Genomic DNA, 12,109 nt, shown 5'->3' on the forward strand with positions numbered 1-12,109 from the left:
GGATGCCGGTCTCTCAAGTCTGGGGAGCAACTTGAAGGCTGTGGTGGCCATTCCTTTGATTTACTGAAGGAAGCTCTCTCTCTCTGCGTGGCTTAATAATGAGGGTCTTTCTTTGGGCACTAGTGCTTTGAGGAGCTGATCTTTCCTCCAGGGGAAATCTATTTCTTCTGGCGGGGAGGGGAAGAGGTGTGTGTGTGGTGGGGTGGTGGTGTGATAAATACCCTCAGTGAAATGCATAAAGCCTGATTTCTGAAGCTGCTTCTTGGACACACCAGAGTAAGGGCTTTCTGGAGGTGCTGTGCGTTTGTGAGGGGCTGCCCGCCCGCTCTGTGCGAGGCAAAAAGGAGGGTGATTTGTGAAGAAATCATCCTTGTGAAGCTATTGGTTGTGGTCATCCGCCTCCATCCAATGCTTTGGTGATGATGCTGCTGATCTATTTGGGAAGTTGGCGAGCTCTCAAGGCAGTCTCTCCCTCTCCCTCTCGCTCCCTCCCTCAAAGGCTGCTCCACACTGAAAATATGCTCAGTGCCGCCGAGTCCATGAATGAAAAAGCCGCGGGTATCTTCTAGGCGAGCAAAATGCAGCCCTACGCGCAACTCAGCCTCCTCTTTCTCCTGTCCCAGGTAAGGCATGGCATTCGTAGCTCGGATCCTGGGAATCTCTCTCGTGTGTGTGTGTGTGTGTGTGTGTGTGTGTGAAGCTAGCTCTTTGCATTTGCTTCTTGGGAAGTGTCTGATTTCTCAGCCAGTGTCGTAGGCTGGCTGGAAGCACTACCTGGGAAAAGAGAATCTCTGCTGTGAGGAATGCCTCTCGGTGGTTTCGTGGGGCATTAAATTAGCTGCACTGGATGTATTGTGGTGTGTGTGTGTGTGTGTGTGTGTGTGTGTGTGTGTGATTTTTCCTTCACCTTGTAGTAAGGGTCCCTTAAGTGTTCTCTGCTAGCAGCCGCTAGATTTTCTCTCCTTCCCCATGCAGCAACTTTGATTTGCTCCTGCTCCTTCGTGTGGCTTCGGCCACGATCCCGTGCAAGCTGCTGCACTCCTCTGTGGGCCATTTTTTTAAAAAACACCAACATTTAAAGATGTGGAGGGTTTACAAAATGTGGAGGGAGGCGGACTCAGAGGTCTCCCCTCCGCCCCGCCACCACCTCCTTGGTGGATCTGCAAAATCTCGCCTGAGTGACTTGCTTGGTCGCCTTTCTCTCTCTCTCCTGTAATAGATCCCCTTCTTCCAGAAAGGCAGCAGGGAATCTCACCCTCCCAGGCTTTAAAAAGCCGAGAGAGACAGGCAGTGGGGGCCCCCCTGTTGCTGTCAGTCAAGGTGGAGGAGCGAGTTGGGCTCCAACTTCTGCACTGCCTCCTGGCTCTTCTTGCTGCTGCTGCTGCTGCCCCCTCCCTCGGCACACACACCATCCCGATTTGGTTCGTGTGAGCTTTCAGGCTCCTCTTGTTGTCATTCGGCATGGTGCTCCTGAATCCTCGAATGGCCCCCTCCCCTTTCCCCTGTCTTAGCAGCCGAAGCTTCCCTTCCACTCTTGCAACCTGGCGGGGTGGTGCTCCCTGGAGCTTTAGAACCGGAAAAAGTGAATTCCCTCCTGGATCGGGCATCTGATTTGCTGTGGCTGGTCACTCCGGGGGATGCCCACCCACTCCCGATGTGGTGGTCTGCTGTGAGTTCCCTTGTGCCCGAAATCTCCAAGGTGTCTTAGGAGCAAAAGGCAACTCCTCTCTCTCACCACAGTTGACAGACCTCTCCATGTATGGCATATAAAAGAGGTGGCAGGGATTTGCCTTTGCTACGACTTTAACCCCTTCCCTTGCTGCTGAAAGGGGTTCCCGCCTGTCAGTTTGGAAGCTGTGAGGAGCTGGACTTGTGCAGAGATATAGGCAACTGGGCTTTTTGGGGTCCAGCTGCAATTGAATGAGATGGAAGCTCATGCCATGGGTTGGGCACAACCACCGAAGTATCATCACTTGTCTTGTTTGGGGCCTGGCGGTGGTCTTCGCTGTATCACCAGTCAAGATGCACCAAGTCTTGGCTTGAAGATTTGCAGACCGTGGTGACCGATGAGCTGGGCAGCTTTGGGAGAGAGTTGCCATGTTTCAACAGCATGGCTGTGTGTGTTGGCATTATGCAGTGGTGTCTCTTTCCTTCCAAATGCATTGGTATTGTGACGATCTGAAATCTTCAGTGCCGAGTGGAACTCGGGCGTGGTGGTGTTCATCAGAAAGCAGTGGAATGGGTTTTCTAGTCAATGTGGTGACTGACATGTCCAGGAGCAGTCTTACAAAACCAAATGTAGCCAACGCTAGGGCACCATTGTGTTGATTACCAAGATGGCACCCAGATTATTTATTGTGTTTGTTATTATTTTACATTTATACCCCGCTCTTCCTCCAAGGAGCCCAGAGTGGTGTACATGGTTTTACCCTCACCACAACCCTGTGAGGTAGGTTAGGCTGAGAGATACGTGATTGGCCCAGAGTCACCCAATGAGTTTCATGGCTGAATGGGGATTTGAACTCAGGTCTCCCTGGTCCTAGTCCAACACTCTAACTGCTATGCTGGCTCTGGATATGGAGCCGATGGGGACATTAAAGGTAAAGTTGTGCCGTCAGGTCCAGCAATCATGCTTCTGGGTGGCCATAACAAACCAGTAGGTCTCTGCCTAACCAACCTCGAAGGGTTGTTGTTATAGTCCAATGCCATTCTGTACTTTTAAGCCGGGGGTGGGGGGACCCAGACAGGATACAGATTGTATATTTTATTATTTAAAATACACAAATCGACAGCATTTGAGTCATTTCCTCTCTCAGGTTGGCCAGTTTGAATCTGAGTCTTCAATCGGATAGTTCCTGTGACTTATCGGAATGGCAGATACATGTGAAAGAGACTCTTCCCGCTTCTTCCATCATTGTATTTCATGGCTTGTGCAACTTTATGGTTGTCTACATTATGTTAGGAGAGGGTGGTTGATGAGAGGACCTAATGTGATTTAGGCTTACCCCAGAACCTTACTCTGTGCCAAAAATCAACACTGAAGCATGCTAACCAGCTGAAGAAGGGCAACTCTGAGCATGTGCAAAGTGCACTTCCATCACCATTCTGCGACTGCAGCCTGTCCCTCCCTGCTGACGTATCTGGCAAGGGGCAAGGCTCCCAGACCAGAAGACGTGATGACCAAACAGGTGGAAAGCTGCTCGTTCTGGAAATTAATGACTCTCTGATGATGATATATACTACCCTTAAATAAACCTAGTTTGTGACAGAAGTATTGGGAGGTGGAAGGGGCATTGATGAGAAGCTATGCAACAGCTGGTGAGACTAGGAGGACAGGGCTGCTGTTACGGAGGACGCTGAGATGGATTGTTGGACTCGTTTTTCAAATAACTTGCATGCAGCTGGGAACCCGTGCCTCTATGCAGGCATCTGGCAAGGCTTGTGGTGGTAACACGTTGCAGCGGTGATATTTTTCTCTTTCTCAGCAGCAGCCACAACTCATTCCTTGAGATCCAGCCAGTGGAAATGGCAAACATTGATCGCGATCAACTGATTTATATGCCGTACAAATCTGTTACTGCAATGCCTTCTAGGGAAGGGGATAATTCATTCCAGAGTTAACCGCCCAAGTTTTGGGTCACTGTGTTTGGGGAAAGAAGGATTTCTCATGCAGGCAGTGTTCCGGGCCCGTGCAAAGTCTGAAGATGCCTAAATAAATAAATAAATAAAAATAGCACTTTGGAATTTTAATATTTGCAAAAGATACCAGCTTTGCCCCCACCTTGGTAATGTTTAACATCACTCTATGAGTTGATTCACTGCAATTCCCTTTTTTCCAGATAGGGATGCTATAAGCTGAGAGGCCCTGAACATGTAGCAGGAGAAGTGTGGCTGAATCATATCCCCTTTTTCTGTGCTTCTGGAAGAATGTGAGGAGAGGGGAATTGTTCATACCCATGCATCTGGATCACATGCATGTTCCCTGGAGGAAAATGCATGTCCCCCAGATATACTGGGAAAGGAAAGCTATGCTACCTCTCAGCCTGTACCAAGATGGATGTACTGTCTCCAACATGGACAGTTTATCATGGGCAGAGAGTCAACTTGTGAAGGTTCCAAGCTCCCTCCCTGGCAGCATCTCCAAGATAGGGCTGAGAGAGACTCCTGCCTGCAACCCTGAAGAAGCCGCTGCCAGTCTGTGCAGACAATACTGAGCTAGATGGACCAATGGCCTGACTCAGAATATGGCAGCTGCCTATGTTCCTAAGAAAATACAGAATGTATTTTTTCACCTCCACAGCCATCCCAGTTGAGATAGAAATCCATAGGAACCGCACACACAATTTTAGCAATGTTTACTCTGGATTGTAGTCCTTCACCTCTGTCCTTTGGCTCTGGACTGCATATGGAAACTCAGACAAGTGCTTTGCACATCTTGGAACGAGCCCAGTCTCTTCTGCGAGTTCCTGGCATGCACAGAGTAGGCTAGTCCCTAGCTATCCAGAACTGTGAGCAATGCTCAATGTATTTTGCAGTGTTGAACGTGTTAGCGTTTGGAAGCTCCTGCCTATTTCGGATGGGTGCGTCACCATGGCGGACTTTCCAAAGACAAGGCACATAATCAACTTAGGAAGCTGCTTTCCATTCAGCCACATTATTGGTTCATTTAGGTTAATAGTAATGTCTATAGCAAGCCACCTAATGATGCACGGGGAAATGACTTGACTAGCAAGCCAGAGGTTTCTGGTTCAAATCCCTGCTGGTATTTTTCGAAGACTATGGGAAACTCCTAGATCAGGCACCAGTGATATAGGACAGGGATTCTCAACGTTTGGGTCCCCAGATGTAATTGGACTTCAACTCCCATAATTCCCAACCAAAAGCCACTAGGGCTGGGGATTATGGAAGCTGAAGTCCAATAACATCTGGGGACCCACACGTTGAGAAACCCTGATATAGGAAGATGCTGAAAGGCATCATCTCATACTGCACAGGAGATGGTAATGGTAATCCCCTCCTGGATTCTACCAAAGACAACCACAAGACTTTGTGGTCACCAGGAGTCGACACTGACTCGGTCACCAAGTTGACACACTTTACCTTTACCTATTGTCTATAGTGCACCCCACACTGTAGGCTCTACACTGACTGGCAGCAGTGTTCCCTGTTAGAGGGATTCCCAGATGTTGTTGACTACAACTCCCATAATCACCAGCCAAAGGGGATTGCAGCTAGGGATGCTGGGAATTCTAGTCAACAACATCTGGGAATCCTTGTTAGACTGGCCGCATTCCAGGGTTTCAGGCAGAGAACTTTGCCCATCAATCAGTGCCAGGGATTGAAACGGGGATCTTCTGCATGCTGATCAAGCATTCTATGGCTCCTTTCCAAAAGTTATAGTTGGGAATATGGCTACCTCTCTGTTTCTGAAAGGACTCAGCAAGGCATACATACTGTCTAGATCAGGGATTCTCAACATTGGGTCCCCAGATGTTATTGGACTACAACTCCCATAATCCCCAACCAAAGGCCACTGGGGCTGGGGATCACTGTTCTCCCTAACAGGGATTCCCAGAGGTTGTTGACTACAACTCCCACAATCCCCAAGCAAGGACTATTGCAGCTGGGGATTGTGGGAGTTGTAGTCCACAACATCCAGGGATCCCTGTTAGAGGGAACACTGATCCCCAACCCCAGTGGCCTTTGGTTGGTGATTATGGGAGTTGAAGTCCAATAACATCTGGGGACCCAATGTTGAGAATCCTTGCTCTAGAGTGCTGAATTAATGAGGGCTCTATTCTATAGAGTGGCTTCCCTAACAGTTAATCCAGCCAATGTAGTAGTGCTTGACAGGATCACTTTCATACTGAAATACAACAACGTTGGATAAGCTACCCTTTCATTAAGGATAAGAAGAACTAAGGTACATAAGTATTTCCCTGTGCCTTTGGGCCTCCAGAATGGAAGTAGCAACAAATTCCAATCTAATTGCAGTGAGAAACTGTAATACGAGTAATACACCCCAAGTATCTTTTTTGTTTCACTATATAGTAAATGACAGGAAACACACAAACTGCCAACTTTTTCATATTTCTCCAGAAGAGGGCTCCCTGTGCAGCCTGAAAACCTACATTAGCATCCAAACATCCCTGAAAGGAAGGTGTGCTGCTGCAGAGGAAGCCAAGGAAATGATCACATCCCTCTGCGGGAGCTGTATTGGGACAGCTTGAAAGAGGGAGCTCGGATTTGTATCGAGATAACTCGTATCGGGATAGCTTGAAAGAGGGGACTCGGATTTGTATCGAGATAACTCGTATCAGGATAACTTGAAAGAGGGAACTCGGATTCTCTCCCTGATTTGGCCGATGGTTGTTGGTGTTGACCTAAATGCAGCACTCAGTACGATAGTCCGTTGATGTCAAAAAGGTGGTAGTACAGGGTTTCTGTGAGCACCTGTGAAATGTTATCCTTGATTGGGAAGCTTTTATTTTGTTTTTAAAAGGGACAAAACCAGGACTCTTGAAGATGCCCATCAAAATGGTGGCTTTGATTAGGGGCTCTTTGTGTACTCAAGGTTTTTTATTCCCTATGGGGGAAGAAAACATGAAGTGACTTGTGGATGAGTGTTCCAAAGTCTTGTATTAGGAGGAATCTCCTGACTGTATGCTGTTTGACAGTAGAACAGTCTTCCTTGTGAAATAGAGGGCTCTCCTTCACAGAGGCTGGGCAGCCATTGGTCGGGGAGGCTGCAGCAGATTCCTGCACTGAGAAGGGGTTGGACTAAATGACCTTTAAGGTTCCTTCCAACTCTATTATTCTAGGCCTGGACTGCACAACAGTGGCTCGCCTGCAGATGTTGGACTTCAGCTCCCATCATCCCTGTGGCTGGGGGTGATGGGAGTTGAAGTCCAATAACATCCGGGGACCCATCCGAGAATCCCTGCTCTAGGCAATGAGTTTATAGATATTAGATGTGAAGGATTAAAAAGAAAAGATGAAAAGAACAAGCTGTTGAACTATGGATTGTATTATAATGACGCATGCCTCCAATTAGAAGCACCTCTCTTTCCCCCTCCAACATTTGTAAGAGGCCATTCCAATTGGGACCCTAAAGTGGTGTTTTGTTGCCAATAAGCTATTTGAGGAGACAGCTGTTTGTGGGGGGATGTGGGCAAATTCCCCCTTGGGAGCAATTTCCATAGGAACATGGGAAGCTTCCTTATATGGAGTCAGACCCTTGGTCCACCTTGCTCGGTGTTGTCCACGCTGACTGGCAGCAGCCCTCCAAGGTTTCAGGCAGGTGTCTCTCCCAGGCTTACCTGAAGATGCTGCCAGGGATTGAACCTGGGACCTTCTGCATGCCAAGCAGATTCTCCACCACTGAGCTATGGCCCCATCCCCTCTAAGGAAACTGCCTTATGCTATGGCCTCATCAGTGGCAAAAACAATGCCAGGGGAAAGCATTAACCTCTCATTTGCCACTCTCCCAAAGACTGCCCACTATGGCGACCTTCTTGTGCGAGAGAGGAAAAGATAGATTTCTGATCAGAATCCCACTTCTTTAGCATGCGCTCTCTTGAATGTGCAATTCAGCCCTATATGGAGTCCATTGTACATGCAGTATTCAGCAATGCGTCAGATCCATGTTACAGGGGTTTAGAGAGAAGTCTGACATTTATTTCTTATTTTTTTAGTCCCAGCTATACATACTTGCTGCTTTACGCTGAATTGTGTGAACATGTGTGTGTCTCTCTCTCTTCCCACCTGACAAAGATCATTGATTGATTGATTGATTGATTAAGTGCTGTCAAGTTGGTGTCGACTCTTTTCTAGACATAGTCTAGAAAATGATGCAAGGGAGAAGAAAGAGGAGGGGGAAGGAGCCAAGGCTGAAGTAAACAGCCGAAGAATATGTGTTTGACTCCACTCCAGTCTGAGCGCCCCCCAGGATGCTAGGTTCCCCCCCCCTTATATGTTGCTTATCTTCAGCTGATGGAAGAGAGGCCCGTTTAGCTTCAGGCTTTCATGACAGTTTGTTCAGAGTTAGAGTCATACAGCTTTCTCTTAGGCCAGGATTTGGATCAAACAGCTTTATTACAACTTGGCAGCAATCCCTTGACCTTCTCTGCTGCCATCTCTGCCGTGATGATGTGAAGAAGCGGAATCTCACCTTGCACAGCACCAGCCCTCCTCCCTTGGACATGGATAGCATGCTAAGACCTTGCAAGTGCAACCCTATAGACGGCTGGGTTCATCGCGGGTCTTCGAAGCAGCTCAGTCAAGCCAATGGGGAAAGAGCTGGCTCCAGGGGTCTCTCCCTCTATACAGAAGGACTGCCCAATGGACTACAGCTCTCATCATGCCCTGCCACAGTGGTCAGTGGTCAAGGATGATGGTTGCTGGCAGCCCTGCTCTGCAAGCACTCTGCTACCAGGGTAGATGCTGAGAGAGCCACTCTGCCACCAACACATGAAAGGTATGGGCACAGAGGTGGCCTCGGGGATCAAAAGTAAGCCCTTGGCCATGGTTCAGCATCTGTGTTGCATGCAGAAGGTCTAAGGTTCCAACCCCGGCATCTTCAGCTAGAAGAAACTAGCTTCAGTTAAAATGAGTGGGTAGCAAGTGATGGAAAAGCCTTTTAGGGACGCAGGAAGCTCCCTTATACTACCGTGTCCGAGCACTGAATTTAAGCCACAGTGGATGGTTTTGGTGGCCCCGAGGATGATCTAAGAGCACCCAGGGTTGTAGCATTGTTGAAGCTAAATGAGTATGAACACTTTATAGGACTGTTCTTGTGATTCTCATTAGGATAGGAGGAGATGTGTCAAATCAGCCAGTGCAGGGGCCCCTTCTAGTTAATTCTAATGGGGGTTAAAAGAGCAGGGCCAGGGGCGGTCTCCCTGCTAGTCATGCCCTAAGGACAGCCCTGGAGCCTTGTGTGCCTATGCGGGTAGGTGGGTTGACTTTGTAAAGCCCTGGGACAATTAGAAACATAGGAAGCTGCCTTCTATTGAGTCAGACTATTGGTCCATCGAGCTCAGTATTGCACAGACTGGCAGCGGCTTTTCCAAGGGTGCAGGCAGGGGTCTCTCGCAGCCCTGTCTGGAGATGCCAGGGAGGGAACTTGGAACCTTCTGCATGCAAGCAGGCAGGTGTTCTTTCCAGAGCGGCCCCATCCCCTAAGGGGGATCTCTTACAGTGCTCACACATGTAGTCTCCAATTCAAATGTAACCAGGATGGACCCTACTCAGCAAAGGGGGCAATATACATGTCCGATGCCACAAGACCAGCTCTCCTGGTCCAGGGTTAGAAGGTTTCATGTTATAAGCTGCTTTGGGCATAATCATGGAGGAACATGTATTCCTTATCTGGAACAATGTTTGGCCTACCATGCTGATCCTTCTAGTCTATTTGAGCTAGCCCTGGAACATCGGAAGCTTCCTTATATGGAGTCAGACCCTTCGTCCATCTGGCTCAGAACTGTCTACACTGACCGACAGTGGCTTCTTCAAGGGTTTCAGGCAGGAGTCTCTCCCAGCCCTGTCTTGGGAGATGCTGCCAGGGACTGAACCTGATACAAGCATGCAGAAGCTCTTCCAGTGAAGCATGGCCCATCTGACAGTGGTCACATGTAGTCTCCCATTCAAACGCAAAGCAAAGTAGACCTTGCTTAGAGCTTCCAGTCAGGACAGGCAATATTGGGTCAGAAGTCTGAGAGTCCAATAGTCTGACTTAGCATAAGTCAACTCCATACCCCCCCACACACTGACACACCTTATCATAATTTGCCACATTTGAGCCAATATGTGTTTCTTGTAGGTTTGTCCTTCATGGCTGCCATATGTCCTACAGTCATGTGACTAAGCCTCCAAGAGTTCTAATTGCCTCTTGTCTATGCAACTGCCTTCTACTGAGTCAAGCGACTGGCCCATCTGGCTAAGTATTATCCATAGTATTTGACTGCAGATCTCCAGGTTTTCAGGAGAAACCTTTCCTGCTACCTGATCCTTTGAACAGGAGACACAAGGTCTTGCATCATTCCAAGCATGTGCCCGATCACAAGGATGACCCCTCCCACTTTGTGCGTGGAAAAAAGTTTACTTTTTCCCTTCCTTTTCCTGAAACTCCTTTTGCCTATTACCATATGAAATAGCCCATCATACACGAATAAGTCTTTTGTTAGATAAAGGAGGGAAAAATATATTAAGGGCAAAGCAGGCTTGGGGAAACTTTCACATTCCCTGCTCAGTAGCCATTGTTAGGCGAGGAGTGATCGGTTTTGTAATGGAGATGATCTCCTCTATGCGTGGCTTTTGAATGAGAAAGGAAAAAATCAGAGTTCTGAGCAGCAATTGCAAAAATGGCCACTAAGGAAAAATGGGGAAGGCACTCATCAAAAGAGCCCCCACCAAGACCTCCATGTGATTGGTGATGAGGGAGCATGTGCCAAATTTTGGGAGGGGGTCATTGGAGGGAGGATATGTCCTGTCCCCCGCTTCCAAATGAGCTGACTGGATCTGAGATCCTTACCACCATTTTTTTGCTAGCTTGTAATTTTAGAAATACTTTTCACTCCCTAGCTGATAGCAGTAGCATATTAGATCTCAAGTCCTATCAGATATCAAGATCAGGGGCTGAGCTACTAGTGTTACAAGCTGTCCTTGGAACACAAGCCAAGCCACCCAAGGTCTGGGGGCCACTTCGCCCGCCTGCCCCCTCCCCGCTCCTGCTGGGCATTCTTCTTGCCCCGCCAGTCAATTGGCCACTCCCAACAGCAGCTCCCTACGGCTTCAAGGGCGGGTTTTCCTCAGCCTAACTTGGAGATGCTACCAAAGAGTGAACCTGAGACCTTCTGCATGCATGCAGATGCCCTTCCACTGAGCTATGGCCCCCACCCCTTAAGGCAGTGTTCATTGTAGGGCCTGGGAACCACAGCCTCCATCAACCCTAAATGCAGCTCCTTGACTAATTGTTCATTGGTCCCACTTAGTTTTATTGGTATTGGGCCAGAGCTGAATCCTCCACACAGTCCCACTGGCACCATGCAGAGAAGACTATTTCCAGCATGCTTTACTGTGCTGTGCCCGGTGTGGGGGCTCCATTAAGGGAAACAAAGCCCTCAGGGGAATGGAGCCTTCTTGAGCCCCGGCACCATCTTGGAAGGCATGTATGGAGTGTTGGGAAGTGAAGTGCTTTCCAGTGCTTGCCTCCTAAGAGCTCGTAAGAGAGGGCTCTGTGTCTCCCAAAGGGCCCTCTCAGCGCTAAGAAAAGCCCAGTACCATGCAGAGATCAGTGCAATGGGAAATGGTTTTTATATGGAAGGGGTTGGTTTGGGGTTTGTTTGTTTTTTGCCAAAGTCTCCCCCGCTTGAAAAAGACTGAAGATCATTGCCCTAAGAGGAATATCTTGCAGTGCTCATATGTAGTCACCCATCCAAATGCAAAACAAGTTATACCCTGCTTAGCAAAGGGGACCATTTATGTTTGCTACCGCAAGACCAGCTCTCCTTCCCAAGGCGTAGGCTGAAGCGTGAGAAGCTACTCCCGGTAGGGGTCGGGGTTTTGAAGGCTGGCTCCTGAAGACAATCGCTGTTGCTGAATACTCACCCTTTGAGCTCCTGAATGACAATCGCAGTCTTCATCCCAAAGAGGCCCTCGATTCGTATTCTGCAAGTGTAATTGCAAACTTCTGAAATGCGAGCCTCACTTTTTCTCCCAGAGCCTGTAACAGCTTCCCTGGAGAGAGTGAAGCTCTGGAAACAGCTTTGCCAAGTCTTTTTGAAGCTATGGTTCCTTTGCCTTCAGGCATCCAGGCAGGCTGGTTTCCTGCTTCTAAGTGCTCCCCAACTCCTGCCTTGTATGGCTTATTTTATTCATTTCCCCAGAGACGAGCCCTATGTTTTTCCCCGCTGGGGGACCAGGTTTTACTGAGCAGGGCAATCAAAACTAAGAGCATTAGCATCCTTTAGCAGCAAATATTTATTTATTTAATTTATTCGATTTATATAAAATCCACATATATTTAGATTCCTGAAAGCTGAAGGCCCCACTGCTTTTTGGATGATAAAGCAGCCAGAATGCCGTTTCCTAGACTGGGTAGCTGAATACA

General features: G+C 48.4%; 1 protein-coding gene across 2 annotated transcripts in view; it reads left to right on the forward strand.

The window, feature by feature from the left end:
* The first annotated feature begins 339 nt into the window (after positions 1-339).
* The window catches only part of CDH13 (cadherin 13), a 625,583-nt gene continuing 613,813 nt past the window's right edge, over positions 340-12,109 (forward strand). Inside the window, exon 1 of one of the 2 annotated variants that reach the window (XM_053270621.1) lies at positions 340-623. In XM_053270621.1, the coding sequence (XP_053126596.1) occupies positions 579-623 (45 nt within the window). In that variant the 5' untranslated portion in view covers positions 340-578. The remainder of the gene's footprint in view (positions 624-12,109) is intronic. The other variant, XM_053270622.1, reaches the window with a different exon arrangement.

The sequence above is a fragment of the Hemicordylus capensis genome, chromosome 9 (genome assembly GCF_027244095.1).
Source record: "Hemicordylus capensis ecotype Gifberg chromosome 9, rHemCap1.1.pri, whole genome shotgun sequence".
Taxonomy (NCBI): Eukaryota; Metazoa; Chordata; class Lepidosauria; order Squamata; family Cordylidae; genus Hemicordylus; species Hemicordylus capensis.